Source organism: Caenorhabditis remanei, chromosome IV (assembly GCF_010183535.1).
Source record: "Caenorhabditis remanei strain PX506 chromosome IV, whole genome shotgun sequence".
Lineage (NCBI taxonomy): Eukaryota > Metazoa > Nematoda > Chromadorea > Rhabditida > Rhabditidae > Caenorhabditis > Caenorhabditis remanei.
Window position 1 is genome coordinate 556,223 of NC_071331.1, and position 15,243 is coordinate 571,465.

The 15,243-nt window shown below is 36.2% G+C and overlaps 2 protein-coding genes across 2 annotated transcripts; both read right to left on the bottom strand.

Annotated features, from left to right (window-relative positions):
* Window positions 1–791: 791 nt before the first annotated feature.
* Window positions 792–6,427, bottom strand: GCK72_012093 (uncharacterized protein; the record flags this gene model as incomplete). Its single annotated transcript, XM_003094255.2, has 7 exons — window positions 792–1,173; window positions 2,390–2,488; window positions 2,560–2,841; window positions 4,054–4,163; window positions 4,210–4,288; window positions 4,617–4,864; window positions 6,302–6,427. 7 exons carry the CDS (start codon window positions 6,425–6,427, stop codon window positions 792–794), a joined length of 1,326 nt encoding a protein of 441 aa, XP_003094303.2.
* Window positions 6,428–6,730: 303 nt separating this feature from the next.
* GCK72_012094 (uncharacterized protein) lies at window positions 6,731–14,995 on the bottom strand (the record flags this gene model as incomplete). Its single annotated transcript, XM_003094260.2, has 17 exons — window positions 6,731–6,826; window positions 6,950–7,081; window positions 7,893–8,351; window positions 9,270–9,388; window positions 9,593–9,746; window positions 10,241–10,337; window positions 10,385–10,528; window positions 11,164–11,265; window positions 11,316–11,498; window positions 12,343–12,447; window positions 12,502–12,596; window positions 13,494–13,631; window positions 13,764–13,915; window positions 14,412–14,490; window positions 14,612–14,711; window positions 14,759–14,865; window positions 14,918–14,995. The coding sequence occupies 17 exons, from the start codon at window positions 14,993–14,995 to the stop codon at window positions 6,731–6,733; spliced, it is 2,340 nt and encodes a 779-aa protein (XP_003094308.2).
* Window positions 14,996–15,243: the final 248 nt, after the last annotated feature.

The following is a 15,243-nucleotide window of genomic DNA, read 5'->3' on the forward strand; positions in this document are numbered from 1 at the left end:
GAACTCCTCTAGCTCTGAACATCTAATAAAAATAAAACTTGAATTAAAATAGAGTGAGTAAAACAACACACAGAATATAAAAAAGGTGTCAGGAGAAAGAACTACACGTGGACGACATGAAAATGAAAAACATCTGGGATGGATTGGCAACAGGGCTGTGCAAACTTTTCAAAAAAACACCATTCGAAATTTTTTTTTAAATTCTACTGAAATTTTCTAAAATTAAGTATTAGCAAAGCATTTTTATTACAACTGCGCCCCACCGCAAACGAGAGAGTATCGAGACGCAGAGTTTTTTTCTGGCGACGGCACAGATTTTCACCGTTTTTGACCTATTTTTGCTGTTTTATAATATAATTTACAAAAAACTTTTGAAAAACAGCAAAAATAGGTCAAAACGGCGAAAATCTGAGCCGCCGCAAAAAAACTCTGCGTCTCTCGCCGATACTCTCTCGTTTGCGGTGGGGCGCAGGTGTAAGAAGGAGAGGGATGCTAATAGTTTTAAAACCGTTCGAAAAATTTGGAAATTTTTGCTTTAATTATCAAAAGTTAAGTAACAAATTAGTGGTTTTTGATTTTTCCAGATTTTTTTTCTAATTTTGAGCTGAAAGACTTGTTTCCGGAGTTTTTCCTTGAAATACTTACAGTTTTCATACAAATTCAAGATTTTTGCCTTCGAAAAACTCATTTTTCAGATAGTTTTCTCTAAAAAAATTTTCGCACAGCCCTGATTGGGAGGGATTTCGACAGGAATGGAAGAAGAATAAAAATAACTAAAATATCACAAAAAATCAATAAACTGAGCATTGTTGAGAGAAGAACAAGGCGAATAACTCCTGCACAATGATACAGTACTCCTCCTGCTCCGCCACATTCATCTCCTCTTCGACCATTTTCGGAGTGATTTGACTCAACGGGAGAACTCGTCCGCCGACGTGTATCATACATTCTTCGTCTTCTTGGCCATCTGAATCTCCATCCAATTCCATTTTCACTTTCACGTCTTCTGAATCCTCAAGAGATTCTGTCGTCACGTCTTCTTCCAATTTGATTTGTTTCGCCGGCGGTTCTTCTATTTTCACTGGTTTCATATCTTCTGAACTATATTCCACTTCTTTCAACCATTCGATATCCGGACCAGATTTACTTGATGTCGCCTCGTCGTCCTCGTTTCTGAAACGAAGAAGAGGTTTTGAAAAAGGGGCGGAGTCTATAAAGGGGCGGAGTCTATAAAGGGGCGGAGTCTATCTTCTCGATTTTAGACACTTTTAGACGCTCCGAATTTCATAATCAACGGAAAACTAGGAAAAATTGCCTAAAAATATCATTTTCCGAATTGGAAATGTTATGTTTCAAGAACATTCTGAAAAAAGGGGCGGAGCCTATTCCCAGAATTTGGAAAACTCGAAAAGCTGTGTTTTGCTGTCACAAGAAAGCTGAGAATAACGATCGCTTTTAAAAAAATTGAAAAAATTCTCTTTTTCTTTGAGTAAAATATTTGAATTTCTGGAAAAGTGGGCGGAGCCTACGTTTTTATTACTATTTTTGGTTGAAAACTTTGGATTTTTAGAACTTGCTGGATTCAAAAACATTGCTCATTTTCAGCCAACATGTCTGAAAATCGCTGAAACTTTCAGTAAAAAACCATCAATCTCAAATTTCTGAAAAAGTGAAAGCCTTTCTAATTTCAGAATTTTTCGAAAGATTGTGTAATATGCTTAAGAACACGCTGAAAATAGAAATATTGCTCATTTTCAGCCAAAATGTTAGAAAATTAAAGTAATCTCCCTTCAAAATCAATAACTTCAAAAATTTTTGAAAAAATGGGCGGAGCCTAAATTTCCAATTTCAGAACCTTCTGAAAACTTGTGTATAGACGCTTTAAAACACGCTGAATCCGAAAATCAAAATCATTTTCAGCCATAACGTTGAAAATTACACTAATTCTTCTTCAAAATCATCAATTTTATAAATTTGGCTCCGCCCATTTTCCAAATTTCGGAACCTTCTGAAAACTTGTGTATGGATGCTTTAAAACACGCTGAAACCGAAAATGTTAGTCATTTCTAGCCAAAACTTTAAGAAGTTACAGTAATTCCTCTTCAAAATCATCAATTTTAAAAATTAGGCATTTACCCAATTTCATAATTTTCGGAAAACTTATGTATAGACGCTTTAGGACACGCTGAATCTAGAAATCTTGCTAATTTTTAGGCAAAACGTTAGAAAATTACAGTAATTCCTTTTTAAAATCATCAAATTCCAAAATTTCTGAAAAAGTGGGCGGGGCCTATGCTCTCACTTTCGGAACCTTCAGAAAACTTGGGTATAGATGCTTCAGAACACGCTGCATCCAAAAATACTGCTCATTTTCTACCCTAAAACTCACGTTGCTTGATCCAACACATTATCATTATGTGACGCTTCTCCACCTATCGCCGTATCCTTCAACCATTCGGGTATAATTTTCGCCTCCTCGACGGGTCCTCTGAAAGAAATTCAATTGAATTGGTGGCCTAGAACTCCAAAACTGCAAAACTTCGGCCACCAGCTACTCACTTATTACTAGCAGCATTCAAATCGACGAAAACGGCATCTCCATTCTGATAATTAATCGTTGCCGCATTGTGATACGAATGGGCGACTCCGCCCAATTGAATTCGATTTCCACCGCCAGATGAGAAATCCATTTGTTGCTGTAATTGGAGAGCCGCCTTATCGTCTTCCAGATATTTTGCTATATCTGGTTCCAAAAGATGCGGAGCCAATTGGATACCATTGAGAGCACAGATATGAGAGTACAGTGTGTTCATTTGTTCGTTGAAACGGGCGACCGCGCTTCTGAAAATTTCAGATTGAAAATCAAAAAATTGGGTGTTTTTAGGCTTAAAATTGTGTCAAATTTTTGAATTTAGGATCTTTTAGACATTCTGATTCTGAAAACTATCGAAAATACTTAGAATACTTAGAAAATAGACAAAAATCGACCATAAATGTCATTTTCCGAGTAGGAAGTCTCAATATCCATAACTAAAAGGGGCGGGGCCTATTAGCTAGCATTGAAATTGACTTTTACTCAAATCGTGAGTTGTTTTAGGGTTAAAGATTTATTATTTTCTCATTTTCTGCCTGAATTTTGGATTTTTTCAGGTCTAGCTTCAGAATCTCTTGGGGATTTAGATGACGTGAAAATAGTGACGTCACCACAAGAAGAGAAATGTTTTCGGGACTTCCAGATTTCCAAAATTTCAGGAGTCTGGCTATGCCGATTTCCAGATATCTAGATTTCTATCTGTCCGGAATTTCAGATTTCTGCCAGCTCGACAATTCGGTTTTCCAGACTCTCAGATTTCCGAATGTCCGGATGTCCAAAATTTTTAGTTCCTCGGCTCTTCCTGATTCGGATTACGATATTTTTACTTTAGATCATACTTGGCAAGGCCCGGCTTCAAAAAAAAACCAACTTTTTTCAAATTTTTTTGAAGTTTTTTCAATTTTTTATTGAAAATGTGAAAAATTTTCAGATTTTTTTCTAATTCTGAACCATAGTCGAATAATGATTTTCTGGCTTTGAATTTCGGGTTCAGATGAGAATGTGACAGCTTCAGAATCTCTCGAAGATTCAGATGACGTGAAAATGATGACGTCACCACTTCAGACTTTCAAATTTTCAGAAGTTTGGATATCCCGATATCTAGATTTCCTGCTGTCCGGAATCCTGACTGTCTGAATGTTCAGATTGTCAAATTTCCAGATGTCCGGATGTCCAAAATTCCTTATTCTCGGGTGTCTGTCTGTACGCAATTCCTGATGTCTGCGAATCCGTCTGTCTGTCTGTCCGGATGTCCGAGATTTTAGATTCCTAGACTCCCAAACTCCGCTAATCGGACAATCCGAACGAATTTTCAAATTTTTGGGTTACTGTATTTAATTTCTAGATTTTGGCATTTTCAAACTGTTTTAATGTGTGAAAATCTAGTTTCTGTGTGTCTCTTTATCCAGATTTTCCTCTTTCATGTCCATCTGTCTGTCTATCCAGATGTCCTCTCTTACCTCGTCGCCTTCGTCGGTGCCACTGATTCATCAGCCAATACCTCTCCGTGACACCTCCAACACACTAATCGACCCGTTTCGATATCCAATATCCGAGTGATATCAAGTGTCTGAAATTAGACTCATTTTAGGCCACGCCCACTTTAAGAAACATACATCATATGTACTCTGACAGGCATTGCATTTGTAATGCGCCCGATTCGTGTCCATTTGCTCTCGGGATTCCAGTTTTTGTCTGAAATTTTCAATATCGGATGATTTTTAGATAAAAATGAGTGAAAAACTAGAATTTTAAGTTAAAAATCACTGAAAAACTCCAAATTTCTACCAGAAAATTGTTGAAATTTTGAGTTTTCAGCGGTTTTTTTTCAGGATTTTGAACTAAAAATGGCTCAAAAGTTCGATTTTCAGTCAAAAACCACATAACAATTAGATTTTTTTAGTCAAAACCCACTTAACACAAGAATTTGCAGTCAAAAACCATCTAGAAACTCAGTTTTTAACCAAAAAATTCAATTTTTTCAGTTAAAAAACTCCAATTTTCAGTCAAAACCCCCCGTTACCTCATATGATCAATTTTGTATTTGACCACATTCAGCACCGCCCGATAATTGATATAATAGAAGATGATTGAAACTGTTCGATTATTCTCATTCTTCTGTGTAATTATCCTCTCTTTCACTAATTTCTCCAATTTCAGCTGAGCCAGAAGTTGTCGGAGTTGTTTTTGATCGAATTGGAGGCGGGCTTTCAGATTTTCTTCTCGAATACATTGAGCACGCATTATGTGGTAGACGAGCAGAAAATGCTCCTGAAAAGAAGGTTTTTGAGGGATTTTTGGGGTGGAGAATTGAATTTTTATAGTGGTGGGGATTTCTAGATTAAAATCGTGTTTTCAGCTAAAAATAAGGTTTTTTTTGGCAAAAGTTGTGTTTTTTTCAGCTGAAAATTGTGTTTTTGGCTAAAAATCGTGTTTTTCGAGTAAAAATTAGCTTTTTCACAAGAAAAAAAGACTTTTAGCTCAAAATTTCGAGTTTTAACACTTCCACCTGTAGGTGAAAAAATAGGCTCCGGGACATTTCGCAGCTAGACGTTTCGCAGCCGAGACGTTTCGCAGCCGTGAGCTCCACAGCCTCAAGTGGACCGTTTTTTCAGTGATAACTTGACTTTTTCAGATAATTAATTGTTTGAGAAGTTATATAGAACATTTTTTGTGATTTTGAATAAGGGGACCACGAGAAATTTTGCCCAAAAAACCACAAAAAAAACTTTTGTTGAAAAATATGAAAAAATAGGGTTTTCTCGTAGAACTAGTCGTACAAACAGAAAGTTTAGTTTCAGAAATTGACGAAAACCACTACTTCTACGAGAAAACCCTATTTTTTCATATTTTTCAACAAAAGTTTTTTTTGTGGTTTTTTGGGCAAAATTTCTCGTGGTCCCCTTATTCAAAATCACAAAAAATGTTCTATATAACTTCTCAAACAATTAATTATCTGAAAAAGTCAAGTTATCACTGAAAAAACGGTCCACTTGAGGCTGTGGAGCTCACGGCTGCGAAACGTCTGGCTGCGAAACGTCTCGGCTGCGAAACGTCTGGCTGCGAAACGTCTCGGCTGCGAAACGTCTGGCTGCGAAACGTCTAGCTGCGAAATGTCCCGGAGCCAAAAAATATAGATCAAAACCGATTTTCAGTCACAAAAACGAGACCGTTTTAACAAAAATCTGAAATTTTTTCAGTAATTGAGATTCCCCGTTTTTTGGAGCAGAAATTTGTCAAAAATGACCAAAAAAAAAAGGATTTTTGTGGGAAATAGGTTGGAATAGCTCCAAAAATGGAAAAATTGAGCATTTTCGAGACAAAGCCTTCATTTTGAGAATAAAAATGGCAATTTTTGAGCTAAAATCTCGATTTTCAGCATGAAAATTCACTAAAATCTCGAAAAATAAGATGAAAAGATGATCTTTTGAGCTGAAAACTCCATTTTTCAGCTCATAAAACCTGATTATTGTTAAATTCCTTACATTCGACAAGACATTCCTGACTCAAAAACATTCATTAATGAAAGCACAATTTTAAGCTGAAGTCGGTTCTTTTTTTGAGTTTTTCATCATGAAAACTCGATTTTCAACTCAGAAATCGACTGAAAATTCCAGAATTCTTAATTTATACCGTAACAAATCTCATTTTTCGGTTAAAAACACAATTTTTCAGCTCCCAAAGTCTCATTCTTATCAAATTCCTCACATTAGAGAAGAAATTCTTGACAACCATCAAGAGAATCGTGTTCAACGCCTCCGGTATCTCATCAACCACCTGAGTTTCAGCATTTCCAGCTGAAGAGGAGGTGGCCGCTGTTGTGCCAGATGACATGGCTGAAACAGAGGGTTTTGGGTGGGATTTAAACAGGAAAAGATAGAAAATTCGCGAAAAAACGCTGAAAATCATCAAAAAATGGGTAAAAAAAGGGGGAAAATATTATTATTTTTGTCAAAAAAGAGAAAGAGAAGAGAGATAACAAACAAATCTATGAGACCCTATTAACTAAGAAAAAACGAGAAAAAATCCAAAAAGTAACAAGAAAATAAGAGTGGGGAACCCGGGAGAAAACGAAATAAAGACGAATATTTCTATCTTAAAATTTTAAATTTTAAATTGCAAAATTTCAATTAAAAATCATCGTCTCTCATTCTCCGACGCTTCCATTCCCTCTTGAATTGTCAGTGGTGGTGCGTAGTGGTCGCAAATCGCTCCGACTGATGGATTTCGGCCCTGAAATATGGATTTTTCGTCATTTTTCGATGATTTTTCAACGTTTTTTCACTAAAAATCTTCTAAAAACACCCTAAAAATGGTATTTTCATCATTTATAGGTAGTTTTTCAGCGTTTTTTACCTGGAATCTCTTGAACAACTCCTTCGCCACATCTCCACTTCCTCTATTCAGAATCGTCGTTTTCAATCGTTCTCCCGTCTGAACTTCGTTGTCTTCCTCGTCGAATGTCTCGTGGATATCCAATGCGAGCATCTGGAAATGAATGGGTGAGTATAAGACTGGAAATGGGCGTGGCCTAGATAAATTAGGCTCCGCCCCTTTTGAGGCCACGACCATATTCGGATGATACGAAAATGTGTTTAAAATGGTCAATAATTCAAAATTGACCGTCAATTTTTTCCCTCTAGAAGCTTTGAATTTCGGCTCCGCCCATTTTCGAGGCCACGCCCTTTTCAGCCTTAAAATATGTCTGGCCTGAAAATCAGCAAACTTTCGCAGTGTTCAAAAGATCTTCCTGGTTTTTCGTATCAAAATTTCTGCTGGAAAATGGGCGTGGTTTCCTTTTTATCTCCCCCAAAAAGATAAAGGTCTGACTCCGCCCCTTTTGACGCCACGTTCACATTCAGATGATACGAAGCTGTGCTGAAAATGGTCAATTTCCAGGATTTTTGAATTAAAATGTGTGGCAGAAAAGAGGGCGTGACTTAGGCAATCATCATTGACGCTATAACATAGAATTTAAGCTCCGCCCCTTTTTATATCGCGCTCATTTTTAAAAGAAGTGGATTTCCACCTGCTCTTTTTGGCTGAAATTTTTTGGCTGCTGGGGGGGGGGGGGGCGTGGTCTTCACAATTTCAGTTCTTTTTCACCGCTATTCATCTGGCTGAAAGGGGGCGTGGCTTATACAATTTCAGATGTTTTTCGACTGATAATTGGTCAAAAAATGACTATTTTCTTCATTTTTGAGTTTTTTCCACTCATATCTCGCCGATTTTCAGCCATTTTTCGGTAAAAATTGTGATTTTTGTCATTTTTGAGCTCTTTCCACTCATATTTCCTTACCTCCGCCCACAATTTCCTATAATACATGCTCATATGTGGTTGAAGAGCGAAAATCGGTGTGAAAGAGCACGGTTGATAGTCATTCTTCTGTCGTTTGAACGGGAAATACTCCTCATACATTTGTTTGTACATATCCAACCAGAACTTTTGTTTTCTGTCTTCCATCTCGTAAATCGACAAATCGAAATCCGACCAGAAGAGAGTACGGTAGGTATCCCAAAGGGAGGAACGAGATATTGTCAATGCGACAGAATTCGCATGCTCTTCTGTTAGAGGTTGATTCGTTTTGAGGTGTGGAGATGAGATGGCGGCGAGGAGATTCGGTTTCGTGACGAACATTTGAAGGAACGTTGGAAACATGTCGGCGGCGTCCCAATCGGAAGCGTAGAATGGAGACCATGGAATAGTGATATCACGGTATGGCGATTGAGAGAGAAGGAGTTGAACACTGCGACCGAACTGCAAAAAAATAGGTGATTTGTGGATTTTTGGCTTAAAATTCAAGAAAAACTCCCAAAAATGGCAAAAAAAAGCCTCATCGACTGGAAAAACAGTCACTAGGATTGTAGAATGGGTTCAGAATCGAAAAATTCAAATGAAATCAAAGAAAGACGATGTTTATGCAGAAAATTCCTTCTTTTTTTTTCCTTCTTGAGAAATTGGGGTTTTTGCTGAATTTTTTGAAAATTTTTCCCCATTTTTTACTGAAATCTCAAATTTTCAGCCAAAATTTTGCAACCATCTGATGATGAGGTGGCTGAAAACACTGTTGTTAATTTCAGTATTCGGGCGATTTTTAGCATAAAACTTTAAAATGTCTATCATCACAAGAAAGGAAATAATCGAATGAAAACCGCCAATTCTATAAAAGAGCTCAGAAATGGCCTGGAATGGAATTTTGGGAATTCGAGATGAAAAAATTAATTTTTTCGCTCAAAAATGAGATTTTTTACGGTACAAACCGCAATTTACAGCCGATTTTTGAATAGAAAATTTAGTTTTCATCATGAAAAAATCAGAAAGGGAGCCGATTTCAACTTAAAATTATATTTTCATTAAGAAAATGAGTGTTTTTCAGTTGAAAAATCATTTTGGGCAAAGCAACGTCAATTATTTCGAAAAATGTAGTTTTAGGTGCAAAAATCGGTTTTTCACTTCATTTTTGGGTCAAAAACCGGCTAAAACTACAGTTTCCAACCTAAAATTTCAATATTTGTGTGAAAAAAATATCCAGAATTTAAATTGAGAGCTGAAATTTCTTTTCGAGTGAAAACCACCAGTTTTCAGCTATTTTCAGCGAGAACAACACTGAAAACACCGCCTTTTTCATGTATTCTGTGTGTCTACATCAGTCCAGATGTCCCTGTGACAACTAACATGGAAAAGAAGTTGTTGAAGTTGTTGATGATGAAGAAGCGATGGTCCATTCGAAGTGGGTGCAATAGCGGATCCAATGAAGTATACAATCTTGTCGAGTCCTCGTTCCTTCGATTCAGCTGGAAAAAATTGGAAATTTGGTGGAAAAATGGGATTTTCAGTAGAAAAAATCAAAGCTAGAAATGCCATTTTTGACTCAGAAACTTGATTTTTCGTTAAAGGGAAAACTTCTCATGAAAACCTCATTTTTGACTCAAAAACTCATTTTTTAAATTAAAAATCGACATTTTAATCGATTTTTCCCCTCAAAACCCCCAACTTACGCCGAGCCAACATGGCATTCCATCCTCCTCTCTTATTCTGTCTATCATATGGATCAATATACATTCTTCCGTAATGTTGTCCACTGAATTTGTCACCGACTGCGTAGATACGAGCATCCGCGTGCGCTCGTTCGAGTCCTTTGTCGGTTATGTCCTGGAAAATATTGGTTTTGAGGGAAAAAATAGTCAAAAATCGGAAAAAAAAATGCCTGGACATGTGAATTTTTGACTGAAAAATCACTTTTTGAGCTGAAAATCGGTCAAAAACCGCCATTTTTTGGCTGAAAATGATTGAAAATTGCGATTTTCAGCTTTAAAATACCAGTTTTGCTCCTAAAATCACCTGGAACACTAGGATTTTGTGTCCAAAAAGAAATTTTCAGCCTTAAATCAAATCTCTTTGAAATAAGTTTTTTGGCTTAAAAAACCGCATTGTTTTGGCTGAAAATTACTCGAAAATTGTGATTTTCAGCTTCAAATCCCAATTCTGTTTCTGATACAACCTGGAAAACTAGAATTTGAGTCAAAAAAGCAATTTATCAGCCATAAATCCCGCTGAAAATTCTTCTAAAATGTGTTTTTGGCTCGAAAAACCTCAATTTTGAACTCAAAATGGTAAAAAATTGCGATTTTTCCCGCAGAAATCACCTTAAACTCCAAATTAAAGATATGTCCAACGACTCCAATAATATTTTGGAATGTCGGCCAGAACGGGAAGTGATTCATCAGATCCAATGGGTTGACACTGCAATAGAAATTTCAGAGAATTTCAGAAATTTTCAGACAAATTACTCATAATGATGCTCCGCCTCTTTTCTGCATACATATGGCATATCGTATGCTTGAAGTTCTCCGGTAATCATTTCACAACGGGAAGCCCATGCTGACCATGATTCCATTCGATCGATTACGACGGGACGAATGCGACGAGTCAAGCTGAAATTACAGACATAGGCTCTATCATAGAGATAGGCTCCGCCCATTGGTTGAAAAACAGAAGAAAAATTCGAATTTTCAGCCTAATCCTAAAAGATTTAGTCTGAAAAGCCGTATTTTTACGATTTCAGCTTCAAAATAAACTGAAAATACCCATTTTGAAAACGCGTCAAAGGTACGCCAGAAAAAGCGATGATTATGGCTGAAAATCAGCTGAATTTCGAATTTTCGGCATTAAATAGCCGTTTAAACTCATTTTTTGACGGTTTTCGGTGCAAATTTTCACAATTTTCGTAAAAAATCACTTGCGAGCCAAAAACACTATTTTGGTCAGTTGAGGTCACTTTCATGTTGAAAATCATTCAATTTTTACTATTTTTTGGCTCGAAATGTTTTTCATCTGAAAACACGTCAAAGGTACCCCAGAAATTGAATTTAAAAAAAATCGTTTTTCACCATTTTTTGCAGAAAGCGCGTCAAAGGCGCGCCAGTCAAATAGTTCTCTGAAAGAGAAACCTTTATAACTGGGCTTTTTTCGTTTTAACCGAGTTTTCCTAGAAAACGCGCTGAAGGCGCGCCAGCTACCTCCAGATCTTTCGAAATTTCTGATTTTCAGCCAAATTTCTCGCACTTACGCATTAATAAATCCTCTAACAGTTTCCGGAGACGCGGCCATTTTATTAGCGAGTCGATGCTCGGCAACCGATGTGTATCCGAGTGTTTTGGCGAGTCCTTCGCTGAAAATTTCTCTCTTTTTTCTCTGAAATTCTCCCTAAATTCTCTGTACTTATTATGTCTCAACTCTTCGATATTAATGGAATTATTGTAGAAATCATGATCGAAACCAGCTTTACTCGTCCATTTCTCCCAAGCGGTTGCTCTCAATTGTCGATCACCACAATACTGCATGAATGGATAGATGGTGTGGGGGGTCATACGGCCACGCCATGGTCCCGTCTCCCAGTTTTGTCTGGAAATTAAGATGATATAGACATGGAAAATAGTTAGAAAACAAGTTTTTAACGAAATTTCGTTGAAAAATCGGGATTTTAAGCATTTTTCGGCAGACTTTATCCAATTTTGGAAATGGCTAATTTGTGAGCTGGAATTGAGTTTTTCATCGAAACTTCTGTCATAAAGTGTTTTTTCCGGCATTTTTAGACAGATATTGTCAGGTTTTGTCTGAAAACGAATTCAGATTTAGAAGAAAATTGAAATATGGGTATTTTGGCTTCCGGAAATGAGTTTTTCATAAAAATGACTGTCAAAAATCGAGCTTTCAGTGATTTTCTTTACGAAAAACTTGACTTTTACCGAATTTCCGCACTTTGAATACAAATTTTGGTACCAGAAACTCAAATATCTGTCTTTTTCAAGATTTTGATCACTTTTCCAGGTGAACATGGCTAAAATGTCATCGAAATTTACTAGTTTTCGACATTTTATCAAGAATTTCTGCTTCAAAAAGTGTGCTGAAAATAAACATCAATTAAAGTATTGCCGGTGTAAAAATGCAAAATTTTTGGCAGATTTTGGCTAGTATTGTCTGAAAAAAACTGGTTTACAAGATGAAAATGAGTTTTTAATTAAAAATTCCTGTCAAAAAGTGAATTTTATATACATTTTTGACGAAAAATTTGATTTTTACTGAATTTCTGCACTTTTTTCCGGGATTTAGAGCTTTTTTCAGGTGAAAACAGCGAAAATGTCATCGAAAATCTAGTTTTCGAACAATTTCTGGGTATAAAATGAATATTTTAAGCGGTTTTAAATGTAAAATTTCAGAATTTTTCCAAGTTTTCAGCATTGCTCACTCATCAACAGCAAGTTTCTGCAAAACGTGCGGTGGAGCGTCTTTGATAATCTTCTGATCATTGACTACGAATGTCTGTTGATCGTTTGTCGACATCACGCCGGTTCTGAAAATTGGCAATCAAATCAATAATCCAGATAACTGGTAGATCAAAACTGACATATACTTGCTTCTGTACTCATCAACGAATTTACTCCATGATCCAAGAACTTTACGCGTTTTATCGTCATGTTTGTCCAATCCAGAGGCTTTGATCTGGAAAAATGAAGGAAATTGATGGGAAATATGACATTTTTAAACTGAAAACTTGAATTTTCGGCTGGAAAAGTCGGTATTCAGATCTAGGTAAGCTAAAAACTGATTTTCTGTAATAATCAGTCTGCGAACCAGAAATTGCCTTTCAGTGAATTTTGCAAGCTCAAGCTCAGTTTTCGGAAAATTTCAGCAGTTTTGAGACTAAAAACGCGGAAAAAAATGCTGTTTTTGAGCATAAATGAACAAAAATAAAGTTTTTCAGCTAGAAAACCGGTTTTTCCGAATATTTTTCCTTCGGATGCTTTGATCTGGAAAAATGAAGAAAATCGGTGGGAATTATGTCATTTTCGCATGAAAAAAAAAAGGATTTTTTTGGATGAAACAGACGGTTTTTGGCATTAAAATAGTGGAAAACTGGTTTCGATAGCGAGAAAATCAGTTTTCAGATCTAAATAAGCTGAAACGCTAAATTTTTCTCGCTGGATCTAGAAAAAAACGAGATTTCTAAGGAAAATTACAGATTTTTGGCTTGAAAAGTCGGTTTCAGATCTAGATAAGCTAAAAACTAATTTTCCGTCATAAACTGCCTTTTCAGTGAATTTTTTTCAATTTGAGCGGTTTTAGCACTGAAAACGCAAAAAAATAGCCGCCTGTGTGCAAAAAAGTCCAATTTTTGAAAGTTTTTCAATTAGAAAACAGATTTTTCCGAGCTGAAAACATGAATTTTTGGCTGAAAAGGTCAGTTTTCAGATCTTTTTGAACTCTTTTTTCAAAATTTTGAGCATCTTCGAGGCTAAAATGAAAGTTTTAACCAAAAAGTATCCAATTTTTACATTTTTTCAGCTAAAAAATTAACTTTTTCGACTATTTTTCATTCAGAATTTTCTAAAACCCTACCTCCAACAAATACCATTCCAAAAGTCTTGATTGCCACTCGGAGAGTCCATCCTTCGATTCGTAAAGTTGTTTTATCGCTTCTTGGAAGTCCTTATTCGTCAATTTCTCCATTTGATCACGAGCACACATGATTTTGATCTGGAAATAGGGAATTTTGGGGGTTTTTGATGAAAAAATGCAAAAATTGAAGTTTTGAGGTAGTTTTTGATGAAAAATTCGGGTTTTGGCATCATTTTTCACTCAAAAAATCCAATTTTTCACTAAACGAACATGATGAAGATCGGCGTCGAACAATTTCCGATTACAATCCGGCCAATCAGTCAACATTTTCAAAACGAGCGTCTGGAAGGCGAAGTTGACTTCATACTCTTCTGTGAGCAGTGGATCCACGACATTCTCGAATTTTCGGTCTTCGGCGGGCACTGAAATGGGGAAAATTAGGGATTTTTAGAGAGAAAATTGTGTTTTTCGTGGAAAAATTGAAAAAAAAGCCAATTTTTGGCAAAAAACGTTTTTTTTTCCTGGTTTTCCACAAAAAATCCGTTGATTTTACAGATTTTTTGACATAAAAATCAGTTTTTTCGGAAAATTTTACAAACTTTGCTTAAAAAAAACAATTTGCGGTGTTTAATCTAAATCAATGGGGAAATTACGGGATTTTTAAAAAGAAAAATGAAAAATTGAATAAAAATTCAAAGTTTTGGCAAAAAAACGTTTTTTTTCCGGTTATTTTTACTGAAAATCCGGTAATTTTTCAGGTTTTTTGACATAAAAACCAGTTTTTTTTTCGGAAAATTTTACAGATTTGCTAAAAAATCAATTTCTAGACCAAAATTTCTGCTTTTAAAGCCAAATTTTCACTATTTTTGAATAAAAATCTATATTTCTTCATTATTTTATAATTTTCAACCGACTTACACGTGGCTAAATGCTCCATATGCTCCATAACAGTGGCTCCATAGTCCATCAACATTCGGACGGTTCCTTCGTACATTTCCTATGAAATTTATGATTTTTTGGGGGGTTTGCAATAAGTTTTTCTGGTTTTAAATCAATTTTTTGCAGATTTTCGACCCAAAAATCATTTTCTAACCCTAATTTTTCAGTTTTTGACGAACCCTTGGCTCAGCGGTTGCCAGTTTCGGCCAATCCTCACTTTTGGCGATATTGAACATGAAACAATTGTTTTCGACAGTTTCCTCAGGAATTACGGGAAATCTGAAGTATTTATAACTCAATTCTGTCGAAAAACCGGGCCGACTCACACCACATAATAGCCAACTACCCGCGCCGGCGTCTCATTTCCCATTTTGAACAGAATTTGTCGTTTTTGCTGTTTTTGAAGCTCATTTTTCACTGTTTTCGATGGAATCTGTTGGAAAAATCAATGATTTTCAATATATTTTTGTTATTTTCACACTAACAATCAACCCATTGGTTTGATGATGGATTTTTCGTGTCAGAAGTTTTCCGAAAGGTATCCGACTCGTCGAGCGGAACATTTCTGTAATTTTTCATTTATTTGTCTGCTTTTTCCACACAAAAATCCGACGGAATACGAATAAAAACGTCGGAAAAAGTAAAATTGAAGAAACGGGAGCGGTCAGCAAGCGCGCTCCATTGACACGTTGTAGAGATTGAAGACGCAGAGTACACTGACACGTTTTTCGTGTCACTTGACGCATATATAGTGAATTAGCGTCAAACTAGTTTTTGGCGCGGAATTCGAAAAAGAATATTTTGCAAAGAA